Raw genomic sequence first — 24,038 nt, forward strand, 5'->3', positions numbered from 1 at the left:
CACCCCTTACCTCGTCTATCGCGTAGTGCTCCGCTTCTGATTGGTTGTTAATTTATCTCGTTTTAAACTATTTTGTTAGCTAGTTTTGATAGACGAGACAATACTACAAAATATATTATTATTACTATAGACTATAGTTGACTGTTCTATAATCAATGGTGAACACTGAAGACCACGATTTAAGATAGTACTATCTTAAATCGTGCTGAAGACTGAACGTCTGAACTGTTATAGATAAGACGTTAAAAACCCAATAATTATTATTATCTAAATATTATCAATTATCACTACAGTTGTAGTAGTAGAGACGATTAAGAGCATGGAAAACAATGAAATGTGATTGTGGATTTCCCGTTTTTATCCAATACACACTTTACGCAGTTAGTACGCACTCGGTATAAAATTAATTATTCTGGCTATTTATATAGCCAATGTCTTATTTTGTGTATCTACCTACGTAAAGGTAAAATATTTTCAACCGAGGTAGGTAGCTACCGATTGATTCTGTACCATTAAAGGATAAGGATTAAGAATAAGTACCGTGAAAATAGATTTGAATACTTGTCAGCTATTTGAGATGAACGTAGTTACCCACATTTTTAATCCTAAAATTATAGAAAACCAAAAACTGTAGTATTTTATTGGAAAAAATGATTCACTCTTTGAAAAAGAGGAATCCTAAATTCCTAAGTACTTACTAGGTTGTATTTTTAACAGTTACTCAACTGTAAAAAAGTGTACCTCATATACTTGGTAGTCGGTCAAAAGGTCCATTTTGCAAAAAGTTGAATAAATTCCTGATTCATATTTTTATTGCCAGACAAAAAGTCGGAGCACATTAATTTTTTTCATACCCAAAGTCCAAAAACATATAATATATTCTATTACATTTTTATCTATAATTATATTATGTATAGGTATTGCATGCGTATTACTAATGAATGTAATCAATAGGGAGCTGGCTACCAATTTTTTATTAAATTTTTGTACTTTTTTAACGAAATCGTGTACACACAAAAATATTTGGAGGGGGTGAGTTTTAATTTTACTTTTTCATACTTATCAGACCCTAAAATATCCAAAGTTTCGTACTACACACATAGTCCCAATCAGTCTCAAAATATCGTGCTCAAATAAATTAAGTATCAAATAATACGTACTACTAGGTACATCTGTACTAGGTATAGCTGCATTGGCGCAACTAGGGGGGTGCTTTGGGTCCTTAGCACCCCCTAAAAATCGCTTAAGAATTAAAAAAAAAAATTTATCGAATTATAATTATAACACAATAGTAATTTTTATAATATAACATTTTGTGGCTTGGTGAGGCGCGGTCGTACGCTCAATCTGCGGAAACGCACTGAGCGAACGTACCGGCCGCAGTTGCTAGCTCCCGGATGGGTGACCACCCGGGATTTTTAGCAACATATCCTTGCCACACATACACAAACACGTGTTACAACCCTACCCACTTAAAAACCTACAAACAAACATACAAAATTAACCCCTACCGTACCACCCCACACCCAATGGCCTATGTTGCAGCGGGTTCTCCTAACAAAAAAAAAAAAAATAAAACATATTGTTATTTATATGTTGAAGTATTGGATGTGTTGATTTTAATTTATTAGAAATATGGATGTCGTAGCGGTCTAGTTATTTTTATTTCTAGTTATATTTTAATCAGTACCTAACATACTAATATAATCTGGTATCCGTATTATTTTACATAGTTTCAAGTTGTTCAAAAACCAACGTTTTTATAAAAAACATTATTTTAAAATATTTTATATCCTTATCATTTTTTAAGTGTTTTACTTTTTTGAATGACAACATAGAGTTTTAATTTCATTTCTAAGATAATATAAACATTGCCGCAATTTTTATGTATAAAGTCAATATTTGAACTTCAAATGCTAATAAAAAAAAATTATGTCTATGTATTCTTATAATTTTTTAATCACTATAAGAATAACTTATGAGAAACTTTGTATTAAATTTTCAAGTATTTTGATTGGGCCAAAAAAATTTTATCGACACTTTAAAAAAAAATTATCAGATAAATTGAAAATTTCAGTTGTCTATAAATATCTCAAAAAAGTCAAAATATTTTTCAAGTCATCATATTAAGAAAATGCCAATCTAAATAACTGATAAAATTTTCAAGTATCTACGACTTATACTTTTTGAATTATAACAAATGTTTAAAATCGTTTGAGGATAAATTGTTATCGTTACGCTATTTCGTAAAAATTTAAAATTCAAAGGCACCTAAAATTTTTCGTATAGTGATGCTTTGAGTTTTTTCTATAGCTACTTGAAGGAAAACGTATGGAAAACATAGTGTTGTATTTTTAATCCTTAGTTATAAACACAAAATTTTTTCTGATTTTTCAACCTCAAAATTACTTGAAAATTTTCGGGGTTTCGACAGGAAATTTGAACTTCAAATGATAATGAAAAAAATCGTGAACGATTTTTAATTTTTTTTAGCTACAATAAGAACAATTCATAAGGAACCTTGTATTAAATTTTCAAGTTTTTTTGGTCATCCAAAATTTTTTAACCGACACTTCAAAAAAAATTCTCATAAAAATCGAAAATTTCAGTGGTCTATAAATAACTCAAAAAAGTAAACATTTTTTGAAAATTAAATTGTACATAGATAACATTAATATAAACATTTGGTGTAATTTCAAGTATTTACAGTATTTAGTTTTTGAATTACAACCATATAAAAAAATCGATTTGGTCGAAAACTGGTTTTGCGTAAACATTCCCGTTTTCTGTCATTTTAGATTCTGAGCGGAGCGATGAATGTATTGATTTTACCATGATGTGTGTTTTTTTTTTTATCATTGATTATAAAATATACTGTATAGTATTAATAATAAATGCCTACATAGGTATGCATATTTAAACAAAAACAAATTATTGTCCGGGCGACGCTGATTGGAGACAAATATTATTATAATAAATACATAACAACGAATGAGCTATTATTTGATTCAATTGATACGTTAATAGTTAATATTGTTCATTTCAATACATCCGTTTACTTTGAAAATAGCATTAAAAAAAATGTCAAGAAGAATTATCTTTGCCAGTCTTGCGTTTGGCACTTTAAGTGCAGTAGGATTTTTGTATAATTACATAACCAAGAAGAAGAAATTGTCAAAAGCTGGTGATTTAACAAACTCAAGCATTCGAATCGATCAACCGACCAAGCCAACCGACGTGGAAATAGTTATGCCATCAGAATCGACCATAGTGAAAGAGATTACAAGACCAGTGTCTCCATCTCCAACATTCGAAGTAACAATTGATTTTAGATTATAATAGAAAGTTTATACTCTATAGTAGGTACTTATTGAATAGTATCTAAAAATTTAAATTCTTAATAATTATCTTGGGGGACGAGGTGGCCGAGTGGTCTACCGACGCGGCTGTGGCTCAGCAAGTCACGGTGTCCGGAGAACAATTGCCGGCATTGCCGCCATCCCCCACTCCGGAACATGGCAGAAACCTACGTGTACCCCAATAGAAATTCTGCCAAAACTCTCACCCACGTGTAAAACCAACCTACAGTTCCATAAGAACCTACAGTACTACCCCCTACCCAATGGCCTTAGTTGCCGTGGGAAAATTAAAATAAAAAAAAATTATCTTAAGAGCCGGACATTACATGATTTAATGTTGGTATAGTTGTATTATTCTTATATTCAAATAATTAATTTAATGTAGATACGGTAATTTCTAAATGGCTGTTATGGCAGAGAAACAATGATTTGTAATAAAATAATAATAGTATATTATTTTTATAAAAATGTTAGATTATTTCTGTGTATATCATTTTAAACAAATTAATATATAAACATAATAATTTTGAATATCTAAATGACTTCTAAAGCTAATTTTATAAACCTATATAATATATATAAATGGTTTTCTGTCTGCTTGTCCTATTTGTATTTCTAAATGGCTTAATTAATTGCTATGAAAAAAATTTGGTACAAAAATATATTAGATTTATGGTCAGAATATACATAGATTAAATATAAACTAATATCGATAGACCTAAATATCTTTCAATCGAATATTTGAATTGTCCATACTGTTCTCGATAAACAAATTAAATTACATTATGTTTAACTAAATTGAATATCGTTGTATATATACATATTACTAAGTATATTTTAACCGTTATCTTTCTATATATATATAAGTATACTGCTATCAAAACCACATGAAATGAATAAGAGGTAGGATTTTAAAAAAACTAACACGATATTTTATATTCGTGGTACGACGGCAGGTTCTTATCGCTGTTTTTGGGTTTTACGATAATTTGAATGAAATCGGTTTTCACGTTGCTGTATGGGTCTTATCGATAATAATAATTTTATTACAACGAAAGCAAATCATAAATATTTGTAATCTTTCACATCATTTCTGTAACTGACAATACAGACACAGTATTTTCAATTTAATTTGGTCGTTATCAACGGTAAAATAAACCTACTCTTTGTGTACTGTGTACAATCTTTCATTTCGTTAGTGTTTACCATGATTGGTGATCTGTTGTACTCTTACGTTTTATTATTTTGAAATTTATTTTCATACAGTTATTATTATTTAAAATTCGCCAACATAATTGTACATTAAATTGTGAAGAGATAAACAACGAATTTAAAAAAAAGGTCAGTGAAGACGACACTGTAGATACAAATTTATTTGAACTGAAAAAAAATTAAAATATAAAATGTATAATTATTGTTTTAAAAAAAATTAAGCGTAGAAAAAATAATAAAAAATAATTCGTCAATCATTTTCTTATAAATAAAGTTATAGTTACATATTATATACATTTAAAAATGTTTTCCTAAGTACTTATGGCCAGTTACTTTCCATTATTCCTTTACTACTTATACTAATTTAATATTACATGAATGATATATTTTCGTAAATATTTTCAGGCCATTATGAACCGTACTAATCGTCCTATGTTTGATTACCTAATTAAGGTAATTATTTGAATTATATTGTTTTAAGTATTGAAGTTTAACTTTAAGGTTAAACTAAACCATCCCCAAAAATAAATCCTGTGCACATATAAATGGTATGTAATCTGTTTTAGAACATTGAAGACGATATGAAATTAATTACGAGTATACCGAGCAACAGACCAAGAAAGTCGATACCGAAGGTAAATAAGAATAAACTTTATATAAGATTAAGAATATGAATGTTGATTCATAATATTAATTGCCTGTTTGTTGTTAGAAATATAATATAATAGTAAATATTATAACTTGAGCTCTTTTATTTTAGAAGTTGAAGGACTTTGATGATAAAAGAAAAAACCATCCGCTGCTTCTTTTAAATGAGTTATCCCCCTGTTTAAACATTATTACAACTCTAGAGGACAAAGATTATCCTCCACAGTACAAGGTTGAATGTGTGATAGATGATCGTTATTTTTGTGCATACGGTAATATTTTTGTATTGTATCATTACCACCAACAAATATTGGTTGGATGAATTTTAGTATTGATATTTAAAATTGTTCTATAATAATTAGTTAACATTGCCTTTAATTTTTAATTTTGTAGAACCATCAAAAAAAGCAGCCAAAAAGAAGGTTGCCATTTTAATACTCAATTATTATTTTGATAAAGAAGAAAATGTTCAATGAAAATATTATAGACTATTAAGCGGTATATTTATACGTGTACAATTCAAATTTAATTAGATAAAGTATCTACTCTGGCTTATGATATTTAATTCATGTACCTGCTTTTATTTTATTGTTAATTACAATTAACAATAAAATAAAAGTAGTTACATCAATTAATGTCATACACCGCAATATAATATCTTACCTAATTAAATTTAATTGTACATGTTATACAGGATGATTTGTGAGGCGTAAAACATTCATTATTAATAAAAATATTTACTTTTTTCGAATTTTTTTTTTCAAAATTTTAGATCTATGCTGTTCTAAAACTAAATAAATTTTTAATATTTTTCACCCATATATTTATCAGGTAAATCAACTATCAACTTTTTATTTTTAAATGGCAACTTATGTTAAAAATATCATAAATTAATAAGGCTATTATTTTAATGAATTCCACGTTTAAATTTTAATTTTTCATAAATCCGTTGACGAGATATTATAGTCTCCCAAAGTTTGATGGTTTTGGGGTGGTGTTTGTGTATAAATGTGGTATACCATGTCAGTACCGCGGCCGCAGTTGGGATTTTTGTACTCTAGCGTAAAAAACTAAAAAATAATACACTTTTCAAATAAATTCAGTAAGTACGATAGTTAAGGCTGAGTTGTGCCCCAAAATAAGTAAACATATTTACACAGGACAAACACCACCCCAAAACCATCCAATTTTTGGAGACTATAATATCTCGTCAACGGATTAACGAAAAATGAAAATTTAAACGTGAGAATTCATTAAAATAATAGCCTTATTAATTTATGGTATTTTTAACATAAGTTGCCATTTAAAAATAAAAAGTTGATAGTTGATTTACCTGATAAATATAAGGGTGAACAATTTATATAGTTTTAGAACAGCATGTTCATAAAATTTTGAAAAAAAAAAAATTAAAAAAAGTAAATAGTTTTTATTAATAATGAATGTTTTACGCCTCAAAAATCATCCTGTATAACATGTACAATTAAATTTAATTAGGTAAGATATTATACTGCGGTGTATGACATTAATTTATGTAACTACTTTTATTTTATTGTTAATTGTAATTAACAATAAAATAAAAGCAGGTACATGAATTAAATATCATACGCCACAGTAGATACTTTATCTAATTAAATTTGAATTGGACACGTATAAATATACCCTGTATATGCAGTTTAATAGTTTATAATTTCATTTAAAAAAGTGCCCATTGTTATTCAAGTTTTACACTTTCTAAAATCGAGGATTGTAATGACCACCATGAACTGATGTTTGTGCCAATATTATAATTATGCAAGAAAACTATCATTCAAAAATTACTGTCTCGTTCACGTATGGGAAATCGAACGGCCTGAAATTGTTTATTTATGGGAATGAGATCGGTATGAGAATACGCGATGAAACTATCGAAGAAAATTATGTCTAAGGCGTCACAACAAACTTCTCGTGAAAAAAAATTGTTTTTTTGACCCGATAAGGTAGAAAACGCCGCTAAAGTTCCAAATTATCAGCCAGTTTAAATTTCACAGAATGAGATGTTATGTTTAGGAAATCATCATATTATGCTATAAAATAATGTTTTTTTGAAACGACATTCGATGTACCTGTTTGTAAAATATAATATATTCGAAATAAATTGTGATTAATAAATACTATTACTTAATATTATTGCACTTTTTGTTCTAATGTTTTATTGAACTAATTGTATGTACTTGTTTGATTCACAATAAGATAAAAAAAATTTGTTTATCAAAATTATGTTCAATAAGTAATAATTATTGTTTTATAACAAAGTAGTTTATTAGCGGAGTGGTGGCTTTTAATACTTCGCCAAGGTATAACTGTGATAACCTAAGATGAAATCTGATAGTACGCAGGTGAGGTTTAGGGAACTGAAAAGTATGATAAATGTAAGGCAGCAATTTTTGGACACGCGGAAAAATTTTATTGTTGGGTGAAAATTTTATTTTTGGATAATGGTGAATTTTTATTTAGCCTTTGGATAATTTTTTCAAGGTATATGCAAAAGAGCCAACATTTGAAAAAAGACGTGATCTTGTTCGTTTATTCGTTTATATATAGAAGTAATTTATCGATAATAATAATATAGTATTTTTATACCATAGTATTTTTTGAGTACACAAGCGGAAAGAAAATCAAACAATTCGAGATGACAATAATATTATGTTATAGATATATCGGTTGGTCTGATAGCATAACTTCGCCTTCCGACAATCAATGTGGAAAGAATATTATTGGGTGAAAAAAATACGCCACAAATCAAACGCCATTCCCCGAGGATGCGGAAAATTTAACGCTTTATTTATTTATTTCGATAATAATGCCTTTTATGAATCCTAATAAATTTCACTATAAGCCGACCAAACGGTATTTTATGTTATTATATTTCTTAAACAGTTTTTGGACCGGTACCGTGTGATACCTACTAAAATCATTTATCAGCTCAGCGAGTAGTAAAATTGTATATATCTCATGAATACGAGTACCAATGATAACAAACAAGTATCCCTTAGAATTTAAACGTGCCCAATTTCCTATTAAACTTCTTTTTTGATCTGTCAATTAACAAGGCACAAGGACAGACAATGGAAGTTGCAGGAATTGACATCAGCGATTCCTTCTTCACTCATGGAAATTTTATGTTGCCTGCTCCCAGAAAAAAACTTATACATAGGTATATGCCCCTGTTGAAAAAATTAATAATATTGGTTAATTGGGAGTTATGTAGTATTTTTCCAACATAATAAAAATTGCTTTTCAAAAAACGTAGGTTTTTTTTAAATTTTAGTATAAAACGCGATGTATGAGTTTTATTAGTTTTCAGCCTATTTCTATTTAGATATTATGTTGTATTTACTGCTTTCTTTCGGCGTATTAGATTCTGAACGGAGTGATAAATGTATTGATTTTACAATGATGTGTGTTTTTTTTATTTTATTGTTTTTTTTTGTGTCTGTCATCACGTTTAGGGGGCAGTAAAAGTGCTTCGATTTTTGACTTCAGTACCTCGTTCGATCAGAAAGTGAATCTAGTTGGTAATCTAGTTTGGGGGGTCAAAAGTGAAAAATTCTTAATACTTTTCTAAATAATCGAGAAAAACAAACTAAAAATTAAGGGAAAAACGGGAAATTTTACGCACACTCATTTTTCGACAAAATCGATTTTGGTTTTTGATGTAACATTAAAACAATTCACCATAGATGGAATTTTCACCGAATGTTAATATAAGTATATTCTATCCACCATGCAATTTAAAAAAATGTGCGATTTTAGTTGAACTATTATTATAGATATTTGCAATTTTCGATCATTATTAGTTTTTTTTAAATTAATATCGATAAAAACTTATTTGTTAGGCAGAAAAGCTTGAAAATTTAATACAAGGCTCTTAACATATTGTTATACAATAGCAGTTGAAAAATAAAAGAAATACATAGTCACAATTTTTTTTTATAAGCATTTAAAGTTCAAATTTTGGCTAAATACGTAAAAATTACGGCAATGTTCAAATTATCTTAGATAGAAATTCATAAAAAATTTTCTTTTTAAATCTCAGATTTGAAAATTTAATACAAAGCTCCTAACATATTTTTACAATAGCAGTAGAAAAATAAAAGAAATGCTTACTCACAATTTTTTTTTACCAGCATTCAAAGTTTGAATTTTGACAACATGTGTAAAAATCACGAAAATCATGAAAATTCGCAAATTATTTTAAACTAGAAATTCATAAAAAATTTTCTTTTTAAATCTAAGATTTGAAAATTTTTAATAATCTATAATATATTCTAGACAGATAATACGTCTTCGCTCAGAATCATTTTTCGTATACAATGATATAATATCATTGGATTCAAATTTAATTCCATCCATTACAGTAACCCACTTGTAACCTATTGTACAGCAGAGCGACATCCACGACTTACCCGCCTTTTTTTAAACTAATTGTACTTGTGTCGTTGTATCCATTATTAATAATATTAATGGAAATTGGAAATACGTTTCTATTTCATTTTTACAGCGACATATTAAGTAGAATAATTAATAATGTTTTGTATACGCATTTTATTCGGGAAAATCATGAATTAAGGTAGATATTAATTTGTGTTTCGAACGATAACATCAGTGTCATCTACCACTAACGTTTTGAACTTTTCAACAAACGTGGGAAGAATCTTCCAATTGTTTTTTAGACAATTTAGTCAATTTACTATTTTTTTTTAACGCGTTGATCTGTCGATTTATTAGAAATAATTAATTTAGCTCTTTTGGAACTTAATTGTTTTTTAGACAATTTATTCTGTATTATTTTTTCAATATTATGCTGTTTATTTACAACCAAATTACACTCTGATAAGTGATAACTGATTTACGGTTTTCCGTAGATAGAATACGACATTTAAGAAGAGTTACTCTTCTGTCTTTGTATCAGTCCCTAAAATTGTGTGTAGTACGACACACTTTGTGTAGTACGAAAAATGCAGTGTGTAGTACAAAATTTAAAAGTGTGTTATAATAATAACCTTTATAATAATGTTCTATACAATTTTAATACAACAATACTTATTAATTCAGGATATCAAAAAGTTCTTCGGCCACAAAGAATAAAAAAAAAAACTATAATTTATATACTTAATATAGATAATTTAAATTTATTTACTGATATTATGTATTGTTATTTTCATGCATTTTGTACACTTAAAATGGTTTATATACAAAATAAATTTTTTTTCAACAAAAATTCTATTTCACAAATATTTTTTTTTAAAGAACCTTTAAATTTATTTAATTGAATTTTGAGGTACTACTTTATTTAAATAAAATTATTTATTGTAAATACATATTATCATTAATTGATAGGTACTATGTATAATTTAGATTTGATTGATTTGGGACTATGTGTCTATGTGTGTAGTACGAAAATTTGGATATTTTTTTATAAGCATTGGACACCATGTTATGCTATTAATTTTTGCACACTTTAAAATTCACAAAATTGCGATTTATTCACCGAAAAACGTCCTTGTTACAATAATTTCAACGAACACCGTTGCAAAGACACAAAACAAACAAATCTTGAGTATAATAAAATAATAATATTTATAAATTAAAACAAAACGCACAAAATACGTGGTATACGTAGTCACGTAGATGTCAAAGCAAACGCAACTACGCAGGGCGGATCTAGAACATATTTACGGGGGGAAGGGGGGATCTTAAATAAAATTTCAGTCTAAGTCTGATAAAAACATTGTACATACTATGTAAGCCAATAGGCAAATATTATTATTTAAACCCAGTTTATCAGTACAATAAAATATATAAAATAATTTGATAAGTAATATAAATGGTTTAATTAATTATGAAACGTATAATATATAATTAATAATAAAATATAACAAATATTAAAAAATGATCACAGAACAAAAAAGGATTTCGTCTTTTAGATTTGGCAAATTCGTCAATTACTTCTTCACAGTCAATATAGTACTAAACTACTAGATATTAGATAAATATTGCAATGTATTTAAATATTATTTACAATTTATAAGACTTAAGTTTATATTTTTATAACAATTAATACTTAAACTAATTTTTATTTTTATTAAATGTTATTTACATATTATGTACATAGGTTAATATAGGTGTACATAATTACGTATTAAAGTATTATTAATTTGTATAATTTTTTTCAGTTTGTCTGATTGTTTTTGTTGTTTTGTGATTAATTGTTTATTTAAATTATTTAATCTGATGTATGTTCGTGTTCTAATAAGGCAGTGTAATACTTCATCAGGTACATTAAGTTTCTCAATTTTCGGTTTTGTGATCTCATATAATGTTTTAAAAATATATGGGGATTTTGATAAACTTTCACCGTGTAGTATTTTAAATTCATGTTCTATTTGCAAAACAGCTTTAAAAAGATTTTCTGATGGTATTGTCAAATGCCCTTTAGAAATGTAGCTTGTCCAGTTATTTGTATCATTACAATTTATTTGTGATAAATAGGGATATTTATTTGAATATCGATTTGCAATATAACCAGCAACGTATTGAGCACACCCTTCTTCTATATCATCAAATACTGGTTTTTCACAATTTTCAGTATCAATCTAAAACAATACATAAGCCATGTTAAAGCAATAAGATTTTAAACTAAGAACCTAGATATTATAAAAGGGAAAGTGAAGTATTTATAAAATTACTTCAAATTGTTTTAGTAGCTGAAAATCAGATTCTGGAAGTAATTATACATTCCCTTCAATGTTGGCTTCGTTGTTAGCATGAATGGAAGAATCATTAAAAGATGATAATAATATTTGGGTGGTAAAACAATCATTTTCACCCAACAATTTATCTTCCATACTACATTGTGTATTAGTGTTTTCAGTGAATATAATATTGGAATGCTTGCCTAATATGTACCATCTTAGGCTATAAATGATAATGTATGACAAATTAATTACATATTAGTCATATAATAATAACATTAACTAAAATTTTGTTCTATTTAAAAATCACCAATATTTGAAATCTAAAGATGTGATGTTATTACAAGCACTTCCAGCCATGCCCTTCAAAAAACTAAACAAATTTTCCAGGCCATCTGTATTTAATTTTCTGGTTAAAATGTATTCTAATGCATACTGTTTTTTTAAATCAAGTAACAATTTTTTCAAAGATGTATTGCATATAATTATTCCTATTGACAATGATGCTTTGATTAATAATATTTAATAAAACAAAATGTATTATTAATTTTAAATGATATGAAATGTTTGTTATTATTACCCTTTTGAAAAGGTAGTAATGATCAGTGGCGCCGAACCCTATATACAGGTGGGGCAACCGCCCCACCTTTAAAAGTGGGTGGGTGGGTCGTAGGTTCCAGGTGGTTAGGGTGGTCGTGGGTGTGGATGAGAGATGTTGTGATACATAAAACGCTTTCACTACCTATAGTAAGTTATAAGTATAAAGTTAGAAAAAGTTTATGACCTTTTACGTTGCGAAAGAGTAAGTAGTGGGGCCATCTGGGTGCAGGGGTGGGTCGTGGGTATTAATTTTTGTACTTTGCCCCACCTATAAAAATTGAGTTCGGCGCCACTGGTAATGATCTTTTACCATGTACTCTCATTGATTCAATGAACTCTGTCATCCTGTCAAGTAATTCATTTTGTACATTTTCATTCAAACCATAACTTGGTACCCCATTATCATATTTATGTTGGGTGTTAAAGAGGTCAAACCAGTCATTGAACAATGAAACTACTTGTGATGCCTGTTATTTAAATATAAACAATTTTATTATTAACACAAGTAAGTGGAAAAATAATACTTGCTTCTGCCCAGTTTAAATTGTTCATATAATTTCTTTCTCCACAGAAGGAAATAGCTTTAGCAACTGTGTTGGAAAAAATTTGTACTGCCAATTTCACATTCATACGACCAGTTCCTTGTACAGTTAGATGCCTTTCACTAAGTTTATATGCTAACTTATAGTCATGTCCAGTATTTAAATTTAATAACAATTCAAAAATATTTTTCCCAATAAAATGTCCATTTTTAAGTATATATCCTCTACACAATATAATATTTTAATAATTTTCAATTTATACAATAAAAAATGAAGTGTGAACTACTCACTTATCCAATAAGTGATTACGAGCCAACTTCAATAAATGTGGAGGATCCGCAAAAACATATACATTATTTCTAGTTATAGGATGTTCAAAAGAAGTCTTTTCTGTTGACACATCTAAACTTTTCCATAAACCGACATTGGAAGACCCCATGTCACTCACCATTGAAAGTACATTGAATCCAATACTGTATAACTTCTCAATTATATAATATAATAGCTCTTTTGTTACTTTTGTATCAAAGTCATAAAATATTGGTTGCTTCCAATCACTTACTAAACCTTTTCATATAATTTTGCAAACATATAATATATCAACTATTATACAAAATAAAATAATAAAAAAAAAGTAAGTACCTCTAGCCATTACAGTTTGTACACATTTGTGTGGTCCAATCACCCGTTCATTTTTTTTCTCAAAACAAATTCTACTTGAAACATATGTTTCATCAAAACTAATGACTGTTAATTTATCAGAAGTACTCATAAGTTCAGCTAATAAACATAATTAACATTAAGTCTGTTTGAAAATTTATAAAATTATGATATAGCTCAATAAAAATTAAAAATATATACCTTTTGCTTTCATGAGAAATAAAACAGATGTCAAAATACCCTCTTCAATTGAAAAATTAGAAACCCATCTTCTAAGTGTAGAAAGAGCTAATAACATAATTGGACCATTGATTTATATTTAGAAAAGTGAAAATAAAAAATATAGTTCAATGAATAATTTCACCTGGCAGTGGAAATTTTTTTTTTATCATGTAACGATATGATTTTGGAGAAATGCTCCTTAAAGTAATTGCAGAAGATATATCTTCAGGTGTCCAACGGTATACTTTTTTTTTAGGATTTAGTATTACATCAATTTGGGTTGATGTGAAAAGTTTTGATAAAATTTCACCAAATTTACTTTCAAAGCGATTACATTCTGTATCAATAAAATCCTGGTACCATTTATTTTTAATTAGAAGACATTCATTTTCTTCTTTCAGTTTTTGAACATCGTCTTTTAATCTAATATTATAATAAATTACACAATTTTAAGTGATATAAATATTTTTATTGATATCAATACACCTCTTATTGGTTAATTCAGTTAATTACACACAAGTATGTTTTTTTAATTGATCTAAGTAATAAAGTAACTAACATACATATTAATAATAACAATAATAATAATAATAGTAATTAGTAATAACAATAACTACAGTCTACAACAAAAATAGTTAAGTATGATGATGATCCATAGTCCAATAGGTACTTTACAAGACTGGATAAATTGATCTGACACAGTTTCACATGCAAACAATAAATAAACAAAAATATTAGAAAAGTAAAGACACAAGGGTTTATGAAAGTAATCATAGACCTATAAACTAAATTGTATTACTTTTATACCTAGTCCTTTATAGATGTATGAAATAATTTTTAATTAGGTATTATTAATTTTTACTAATACTAATTGATTGATTTTATGTTATTATTCTTACCTTAAAATAAAATCATCATCACTTGTAAGAGGCTTAACACCCAGACCTAAATCATGTTCATCATTAAATAATCTAACACAGCATTTTTTTGATATTTCTGATATGTTTTCATCAGGCAAAATTTCTCTAAACATTTAATTATAATTTAATAAAATATAAATAATGTTTAATATAAATATTCATACACAGAAAACCTTCCAGCTGGAGTCCATAATTCTGTCGAAACAGGAGTACCAGGAGTAAATGTTCGGCGTATAGGCAAGTCATAGAAATCTACTCCATAAGAACTTTAAAAATAAAAATGTTTTTAAACAATAAATATTACAGATTATATTAAATACAATACATCCATTACTATACTTAGTACTTACTTCAAAGGTATTGCATCATCTTTAAGTAAACGAGCATAGTTTTTAGTGGTAGAATGTTTTTTTGGAAGATTATAATGATACGGTTTGAAATGTAATGAACAAACTACAGCTAAATAATAATGAAAAATAATTTTATGTACTTGAAAGTTGAAGGTATAGTAAATAGAAGTGAATAAAAAACCATTAATACCAGAATCAAAATTGATCTTATCTTTGTTAATTTGTTTTTGCCACAACAACCTCATTTCATCATCTTTGGGGAATCTATGCAACACTATTGTTTTGTTCAAAAAAACTCTTTTTTTCCTACAGCCACTGGAACAACCTTCGAATACACACTTCGGCATTATAAAATTGTGTTGAAAAAATGTTAAACGAAATCAAAACAATTAACAAATAAACTTTCAATTGTTACATTATCATTAAATACGATAATAAATAATGAAGTTTTGAATTTTGGCGGCAATAATATTGCCGGCCAATGAAATGCGGAGAACTACGAGCAATGGTTTTGTGGTTAAAATAGTGGGAGATGCGCCAACCGAACAAAAACTATTTTTTTGTGATCATACCTATTTATTTAGTCATGTGGTATTATAGTATATTAGTATTTAGTATCAGATATTATGTGATAGTATTTTTGGCCATCATTTATCAACCACGAAATTACATGAGTGTTTAGAGCACGGTTTAAGATATAGAGACAGCCAAGGTGGATGTCTTGAGAATCCACCTTGAGAGACAGCGCCTCTTATCAATATCACACTAACACAACAGTTCATTATCAAAAAACCAAAATAACTACATAGACCTTATGGCTTATACCACAGAATAAATAAATATATTAAATTTATTCTGTTGCCTGTGCTTAATGCTTATACAAAGCATAAGATTTATGTATAATTATTAATTTTTAATTTAATAATATTATTATGTGTTATTATGTTATTTCATCATTTTAATATTTTCACATTAGTTTGTATTTAATATAATTGAAAATAGAATATATTTCTTTGGATATGTGTGTTATATTATCTTCAAATGATGAATTAAAATTAGTATTTTCATTAAATTTAATTTACTCCAAGGAAAGAATTAGAACAATTTAACACACGACACCTAAATAAAATTTCAATAAAATTAATTATAGAGTTTAATCATTGAAAAATAAAAAGTAAGACTACTTTTTTATAATAAAGTAAAACAGTTTTTTTTTTAAATTTTCAAACAGTATACAAATAATTAAATATAGTAGTATGATAAGTAGATATAAACTAACAGTAATTTAAGTGTTATATCATAATATTAATGTGTTGAAGATTATTTTCATATTAAGTATAAATAATGTACATTACCAACTTAGGTAGGTACCTAATTAAAAATCGTCTATAGTTTTGTAAATCAAATTGTTATATCTTTCCCTTGAAGCAAATCAAATATTAAATTAACTGTTTCTTATTAATCACTTGATGATACTGAATGTTTATTTTTTATTATTTAGCACATTGATTATTCTCGTCATAAAGAGTTCAGTTTTAGCTCATAAGACTCGGTATTAGGAGGCATCAGTGGCGTAATTTGGAATTGGTTCTGGGGTGGAATATAAGTTTATACTATCATTAAGTTAGGTTGAGTAAACAATTTTAGATGAAACAACATGCATACCATTATTTGTCTTAAAAGTAATAAAACAATTAATAATAATTAAAATACTGGAAGGGAGCTTTCCCCCGTAATCCCCTGCGGATGTCCATAATTCATGTTGTGAGAGAAAAAATTATTTCGATTTCAATATTTTTACTGAATACTAAATTTGTAAAAAAAAAAAAACAAAAGAAGACAGGTAATAAATTTGAAGTAATAAGCAAAGTCATGACAATGTCTTTAAAGCTACATAAAAATTAAAGGTTTTAAAATATAAAACTGGTTGTTATATTGATATGTTCATGTAACATGAATACATTATACATAGTATAATTTTATAAACCGTAAGTCACATTTCACAAATATCAGTTGCTGCTATCAAATAATCGAAAACAATCATCTTCTGCTCTGTTGATGTATTCCACCGGGATCCACAAACCATTAAGTTTAGTCTTAGTAAACGGATCGATCGTATGGACGTTTATGCCATCGATGCCTAGTTCCAGTCTGAAAAAAAAAACATCACATACATTAATATAACACAATAATATGTTAATATATTGTATCAATTTGTGGTCATTAAAGAAATTATATCGGTAGAATAAAAACTGGTACATAATATATTATCAACTATTGTGACGATTAAAGCACAGGTACAATTTCAAAAAAAATCTAGGAATGGTGCAGTTTTAAAAATTGTTGACTACAATTTGAAATTCTAAATTTGTGTTAATTATTAAATTATTTTTAATTACATAAATAGTATAAATTATTAAATTTATAATTTCTTTATTAACTTATGTTTCAAATTATACAGGAATGGAATAAACGCCAATAAAGTCAACAAACATATGAAATAGGTAGTTGTTATAATTCATCACTTATTAACTATTATAAAGTAAGTTAGTTTTTAAAAACTTTTATGATAAATGTCTCAATTAGTTTTTTTATGCAATCCAAAATATATTTATTTTTTTTTCTAAGCTTTTTTCAAATAATTACGCAGCAATGCTTTAGCTTTATCTATTTGTGAAGAAGGTCCTCTATATCTAAACTATCTGTTATGTGTTTTGCACAACTCATTTCTCATTTAATCGTTGATTATTATATTTTGGATCTTGGATAAAATTTGTTAACTTTATTTTTGGTAAAAATCATTTATCAGATGTAGTATTAACAGAAACAGTTGATCCTAAATGACAAATTCAAATAGCTCATAGAAGAATTGATTTTTATGACTAAGCTTTTTCAAAAAATGTTAGTGAAATTTCCTTCATTACATAGCTTTAACAGAATTTCTACTCCTCTACATAATACAGAATTGTGAATTTTTGCATTATTTGTTATTTCGGGAAATAATTTATAACACCGGCAACATTTTCTTATGAACAAGTATTTTGACAAATGGCACAATATTACAATATTAAATAAAAGCTTGAATGTTTTAATAAAAAATTTTAAATGTTCAGTTATAAGTTTATCAATGTGTGAAATACTTGTTTCTGTTTCGGTCATCTTCATCTGTTAAGTATTTTTTTTAAAAAAGATAAACCATAGGCGTGCACAGACTTTGACCACAGGGGGGCACTTAAAAAGGTCCAAACTAAAGATTCTTTTGTGATGATAATTGATTAATTAATAAAATAATAAATTAATCACATTTATATTTTATTTATACTATTATATTAAAAATGGCTTCACTTTTTTTTCGTAAAATCTAAAAATGTTCGCTGTCTAGTATAATCATACATATCTATGCATTTATTAAAGAAAAAGCCAGAGGCCGCAGGGGGAGCCGCGGCCCACCCAGCCACCCCCTGTGCGCACGCCTATGAGATAAACACATATTATGTTGGATATTACAAGAAAATATTATATACTTGATAACATATCATATTTTATAATGACCACCGCCTCATTGCTTACGCCAGCCCAACCTTTTTGGTCTTACGTAACCATACGCTTAATATTTTGTTTATGTCTCTCATTATAACTTAAGACTTATAATTTTAAGATTTAACTTTAAATAGGTTTAACCTAGGTAAGGTCATAAGCTAGGCTCACAGTTGGAAGGTATCACAAACAGAGAACCAAAAATATATTTTTTGGGTGAGCCTAATAGGTAATATAATAATATTATTTTAACTTTGATTACAATACACAAAATTAAAGTCGTTGAACATTTTGAGTAATCCCAGGTTCAAGCAAGTTCACATTTGTATTAGCAATTAGCCACTTTTTAAGGGGCACCACGTCACAGATAGGTGAAGAAGTTTTTTGTAGGGTCAATGTTCAGAGCACACACACCTGTATGAATGGAGAAACGTTCGGCTAGGAATTGTGTCTTTACGACCACTGTATGTGTAATCTCCGACGATTGTGTGGCCAATTGTTGAACAGTGCACCCGAATTTGATGACGTCGGCCAGTGATGAGCTGTAACAGAACTTTGGTCGCAGGATATGACATGAATACGCCACGCTCCAACACCACAAGCCGGGTGTGCGCGTCCCGCGGCCCGGTGCAACAAACCTCTTCCACGGAGCACATTTTTCGATTTCCTTCAGCTTCTCTTGCACAGTACCCTGTAGAACAAATTTTTGTATGATAAATATTTTTATATTATAATTATATATTACATTGTAAATGATACCAAGCTTTAAAAAAAATCTTTATATTTCACATATATATAATATAATAATAGAGTAGTATTACTAGTAATAACATAAAATATTAGTTATTAGCAATAATTACAATATTACATTTCCAGAAGGAATTTAAAATAAAATGAGTTATAAATGGATTACATCAATTTCATTATAAAGTCTATTATTACCAATAGAATCAGTCAAATCCAAATGGTCTTTGGACACGTGCCCTCTGACCAACGCTATGTAATACTTTCGGGATATTCTTTTTTGAATTGCGCCTGAAGCTTTGGCACATGCTCGTTTGTTTAGTGCAATGCATAATACACCACTGGTCACAAAGTCTAATCTGTGCACAAAATAAAAACCATGTTCTAAATTGCTGTTCACCAAATGGGGATATTTCTTTCCAAGTAATACATCTAAAGATGGCCTCTGCAAGAATACAATTATATAGTATAATATTGTAGTAGTTGATATGTTTATGGTTAATAGTACCTACACTTAAAAAAACTAGGTACCAGAAATATCAATTCAATGGCTCAACTATATGTGTCGGCTTATAGTAGCTAAACATGACTTTTGATGCAAATCTTTCTAGTTTGTTTCCATTGCTATGAAAAACATGGGTACAGAATCATTATAATCACCGGTTTAGATACTATTTCTAACCTTGTCATTAGTGTAGTTAATTTTCTTTTATAGTTATCTCAATAGAAATTGACTAAATAAAAAAAAATTTAAGCCCCCAATTTGTATCTTTAAAAATTGAAAAAATGAAGTTGTGTTGCTGGATGGTTCCTTTTATCACCGATAACATGTCATTTTTTTTTTTTTAAATACTACAAACATAGAATATACAGTAGACTCTTAATTATCCAAACTAATTGGGACCACATCAATGTTGGATAATAGAAATTAAAAAAAAATGTATTTGTACAATGAGTATAGAATTATCACTGCATATTATTATCGACTTATTATTCATACTTATCATTATATATTACATAATATTGTATTATATTTAATTATAATACTCATATATTAAATTATATTATATTACAAATTTAAGAATATTACTAAATATTATAGACTTATTATTATGTATGTATTATTATTTGTTTTTGACAAACTGATCTATTTGACGAGTTGCTGCTTTACACTGATAAACTGCAGCGTATGACCACTGATCAGAAGTGTGTGTAGTGATATTTTACGCATCGATGTTCGGATAAATGAATTGAAACAAAATAAAATTTGAATAACAGAGGGTTTGAATCACGGAGGTGGGTAATCGAAATTTTACTGTAATATTATTATATTTTATTTTATGCTACAGACTAATTACAACAAAACTATTTGACTACATTTAGACCATTGAAGTATTTCCTATGCTTTTAAGACCATCAACCCCACAGCTGAACAATCTATCGATTACAAATTTTGGTATTTAATTTCAATAATATACTGTTTTATTTTACTGACTGCTTTGTTATGATTGTTTGTAAATACGTCTTCCGGTTTGTTGACGATGATAAAATCATTTGATTTGTATAAGATTTCTACGTCGATGTTGTTGAAACTGTGTAAACCGAGCCAGGTGACGACTGATTTAAATAATGACACGAAACGATGAAACAATGAATCAAACATTCTAACGTCATTACGATTTTCGATAAAAATGTAATACTTTTAGGTCATAAATTATGCGATTCGCGACATTATCAAATATTTAGTTCAAAAATGATGGGAACGTTGAAACTTTGGTTATCACATCATTAGTTACCTCCATAGATGAAATTTGGTTTTATTTCTTCAACTTAAAGTATCGGAAGGTATCGTGGAGGTACCGAAATCAAACGTTCTACCATTGATTATAAATACTAGTATTTATAATCAATGGTTCTACTAAGTATAAAAATCGTTTTGGTGATAATTTTACGTCATGCTCAGTGGCCAGTGCTCATACCGCGTATATTATTTTTAATTTCATTTAGTTTGTGGCACTATTATTCTTATTACCTATGAGTAGGGTCCACGGATTAAGATATTTATGATACATTTGATATTATCAAATATCTTTATTCTTGATAGGGCTTTGGATTTCTGCAACAGACTACTGTCTACTACACTTATTACTTGCTTATTTATTTATTATTATTACTCTAAAGCCGCGTCCACACCTGAGCACGCACAGACCGAGCATGTGTGCTAACGCCGAGCCGACCGACTCGGCTCGCGTTCGCTGTGCGTCAAAATCATGTGTAGGACGAACAACATGAGCACACATGCTCGGTCTGCGCGTGCTCAGGTGTGGACGCGGCTTAAGGTTTACTACTATAAGGACATCCCCAGATAATTTTCATGGTGGAAGGGAATTAATTTAAAAAATAAAAAATGTTTATAGAAACAATTTAAAAGTAAACTACCTATGTTAACTATTACTAATTTGGCCCGTTGCAGAAAATGCTTTGGAAAATACATTTTAAAGTCTTCATTGGCGGATACAAGAAGGTTTTACACTTGTAAATACCTTAAATACTTATAATGACTTGCTTTTTTGGCAATGGAATATCAAGTAACATAATGATGCTTTAGTGATATTTACCCAACTGTTAAACAATTGCTTATAACTATTTATTCTTTGCCTGTAAGAGTTGCCTCTGCAGAGAAGAGCTTCTCTACACTTCACACGTTAGCTTATTTTCAATAATTTTCAAATAAAATAAAATATGTTTTACAATGCATGTAATAGCATGATATCTATATACTTAGTTATGTAATATTATACAAATTTATATTTTATAGTTAAAAGTTTCTAATTTATAGTTATTATATAGCTGTATTATATTGCTTCCTGGTTGCTTTAAATTTGATTAGATTAAAAACCAGGTTGAGGTATCAAATGGGGGAAGAACGCTTCACTGGCTTAGCGGCTAGCGCTCTGCTGCTTTGACATATTCATAAGGGTAATCGGTCAAAATATCCAAGGACAAAATATCCAAATGTATCCGTTTTTACGTAAATTAGTATATTACACATTATAAAAATATAAATATATTATATAATATATAAATTACGTTAGTAGTAATATTACCACAAAATATACTGCACACACATTAGTCAAATAGTCAAATAATATAAAATAAAATGTAAAACAATTTGTTTTTGTCAGTATACACATAATAAAATATTAAATAATTTGGTAAAAAAATGACTATATACCTACACTGCATCACTAATAGTAAAATGTAAAAATGTAAAAATGTAAAATAATTTGTTTTTATGAACACACAATAAAATAATACCTACACTATTTTCTAAAAATTTAGAAAAACGTTTTTAAAAATGGAACATTTTATTTTAATTTCTAATATAATTAGCAATAGCATTTAAAAAATATGGAATGTCCCTACTTCCATCATTGTACTCTTCGCAAAGATTTTTTAACATATATTTTTTTTTTTTTTTTGAATGGTGGTCCAATAGTGACCCAGTTGACGGCTTGACGCTGCGCGACTTTAGTAAGTAAAGTGTAATCTACTAATTTACGTAAAAATGGATACATTTGGATATTTTGTCAGTGGATATTTTGTCCTAGATTCATTCATAAGCATATACAACTAAAATATGTGGTCATGTGGATCACATTATTGCATGATTATAATCTTTATAATCGTGCATTATTGACAATGACAAATGACAGATTTGCCAAGGAGAAAAAAAATGTATCAATATGATTTTATAGATGTTATATTTTTAGATATTATATTATGTAATATTGTAATTTGTATTGTATAATAAAATCTATGACAAATTGACAAATAAAATCACAGAATATTCTGTGATAAAATCATGATAACTGATAAGTGAATATAATTTTGTAAATTAAAATATTAAATTAATATAGTAAAAATAAATTACTTTTACCCCATTACTCAATATATACACATATGAAGACAAAAAATAACAAATCAAACAAGTCCTAGACGAAAAATGGCTCACACAATGGACTAACCAGCATACAAAGTTAAACCAAATAAAAAACAATACCACAGATATGGCAAAACCCCGGACTAAATAGGAAAGAGGAAACCATGTTAAATCGTCTAAGAATAGGCCACACATTCATCACACACAGGCACCTCATGGAAAAAAATGATCCCCCATATGCGAAATGTGTGGGGTGGACTTCACAGTAAAACACATTATTACTGAATGCCAAAAATATGAAGACTCGAGGAAAAAATACAACATATCTCAACAAATCGGAGAAGCGTTAGGACATGACACCCAATCAATCTCCAACATCCTACAGTTTATAAAAGAAATTCAGCTATACAACCTTATTTAAGCCCTCAATTCCACAATGTAGATATAATATTGTAATTGTTAACTAATTTTAAATTACGGTAAATTTTTAAACTAATGGCCACAGAAGCCGATGTTTTATATAAGATCAATAAAAAAAAAAATTACTTTTATCTATTTATCGTTTAT

At 28.0% G+C, this 24,038-nt stretch overlaps 2 protein-coding genes and 1 pseudogene across 5 annotated transcripts; 1 reads left to right on the forward strand and 2 right to left on the reverse strand.

Annotated features, from left to right (window-relative positions):
* The first annotated feature begins 3,081 nt into the window (after positions 1-3,081).
* On the forward strand, positions 3,082-5,792 carry LOC149055281 (uncharacterized). The gene is made up of 5 exons (XM_089229532.1): positions 3,082-3,315; positions 4,977-5,024; positions 5,138-5,206; positions 5,332-5,491; positions 5,613-5,792. Exons 1-5 carry the CDS (start codon positions 3,082-3,084, stop codon positions 5,693-5,695), a joined length of 594 nt encoding a protein of 197 aa, XP_089085658.1. The 3' UTR covers positions 5,696-5,792.
* An 8,784-nt stretch (positions 5,793-14,576) lies between these two features.
* On the reverse strand, positions 14,577-16,040 carry LOC149055282 (uncharacterized). Of its 3 annotated transcripts, XM_089229197.1 has the most exons (4): positions 15,438-16,023; positions 15,248-15,356; positions 15,062-15,163; positions 14,577-15,002 (listed from the first exon to the last, which is right to left on the reverse strand). In XM_089229197.1, the coding sequence occupies exons 1-4, from the start codon at positions 15,592-15,594 to the stop codon at positions 14,873-14,875; spliced, it is 498 nt and encodes a 165-aa protein (XP_089085323.1). In that variant the 5' UTR covers positions 15,595-16,023; the 3' UTR covers positions 14,577-14,872. The 3 variants fall into 3 exon arrangements, with proteins under 3 accessions (XP_089085323.1, XP_089085324.1, XP_089085322.1); XM_089229198.1 differs by having other exon boundaries at positions 14,577-14,922; positions 15,248-16,040; XM_089229196.1 differs by having other exon boundaries at positions 15,248-16,028.
* Positions 16,041-17,155: 1,115 nt separating this feature from the next.
* On the reverse strand, positions 17,156-21,217 carry LOC107169066 (pseudouridylate synthase RPUSD1-like; annotated as a pseudogene). The gene is made up of 4 exons (XR_016192119.1): positions 21,024-21,217; positions 19,727-19,973; positions 19,199-19,475; positions 17,156-17,398 (listed from the first exon to the last, which is right to left on the reverse strand). The product of XR_016192119.1 is annotated as a pseudouridylate synthase RPUSD1-like (transcript).
* Positions 21,218-24,038: the final 2,821 nt, after the last annotated feature.

This window comes from Diuraphis noxia, unplaced genomic scaffold, assembly GCF_037042655.1.
Source record: "Diuraphis noxia isolate RWA-SAM2 unplaced genomic scaffold, SU_Dnox_SAM2 contig0005, whole genome shotgun sequence".
In the NCBI taxonomy this organism is placed as follows: Eukaryota; Metazoa; Arthropoda; class Insecta; order Hemiptera; family Aphididae; genus Diuraphis; species Diuraphis noxia.

What these genes read in the sequence shown, in the direction of transcription:
- LOC149055281 (XM_089229532.1), top strand. Translation starts at nt 3,082, where the DNA reads ATGTCAAGAAGAATTATCTTTGCCAGTCTTGCGTTTGGCACTTTAAGT. An exon ending in CTCCATCTCCAACATTCGAA is followed by an intron (nt 3,316 to 4,976) that starts GTAACAATTGAT and finishes AAATATTTTCAG; the next exon opens with GCCATTATGAACCGTACTAA. An exon ending in CAAGAAAGTCGATACCGAAG is followed by an intron (nt 5,207 to 5,331) that starts GTAAATAAGAAT and finishes CTTTTATTTTAG; the next exon opens with AAGTTGAAGGACTTTGATGA.
- LOC149055282 (XM_089229196.1), bottom strand. Translation starts at nt 15,594, where the DNA reads ATGCCGAAGTGTGTATTCGAAGGTTGTTCCAGTGGCTGTAGGAAAAAA. An exon ending in GATGATGCAATACCTTTGAA is followed by an intron (nt 15,164 to 15,247) that starts GTAAGTACTAAG and finishes TTATTTTTAAAG; the next exon opens with TTCTTATGGAGTAGATTTCT. An exon ending in CCAGCTGGAAGGTTTTCTGT is followed by an intron (nt 15,003 to 15,061) that starts GTATGAATATTT and finishes TTAAATGTTTAG; the next exon opens with AGAAATTTTGCCTGATGAAA.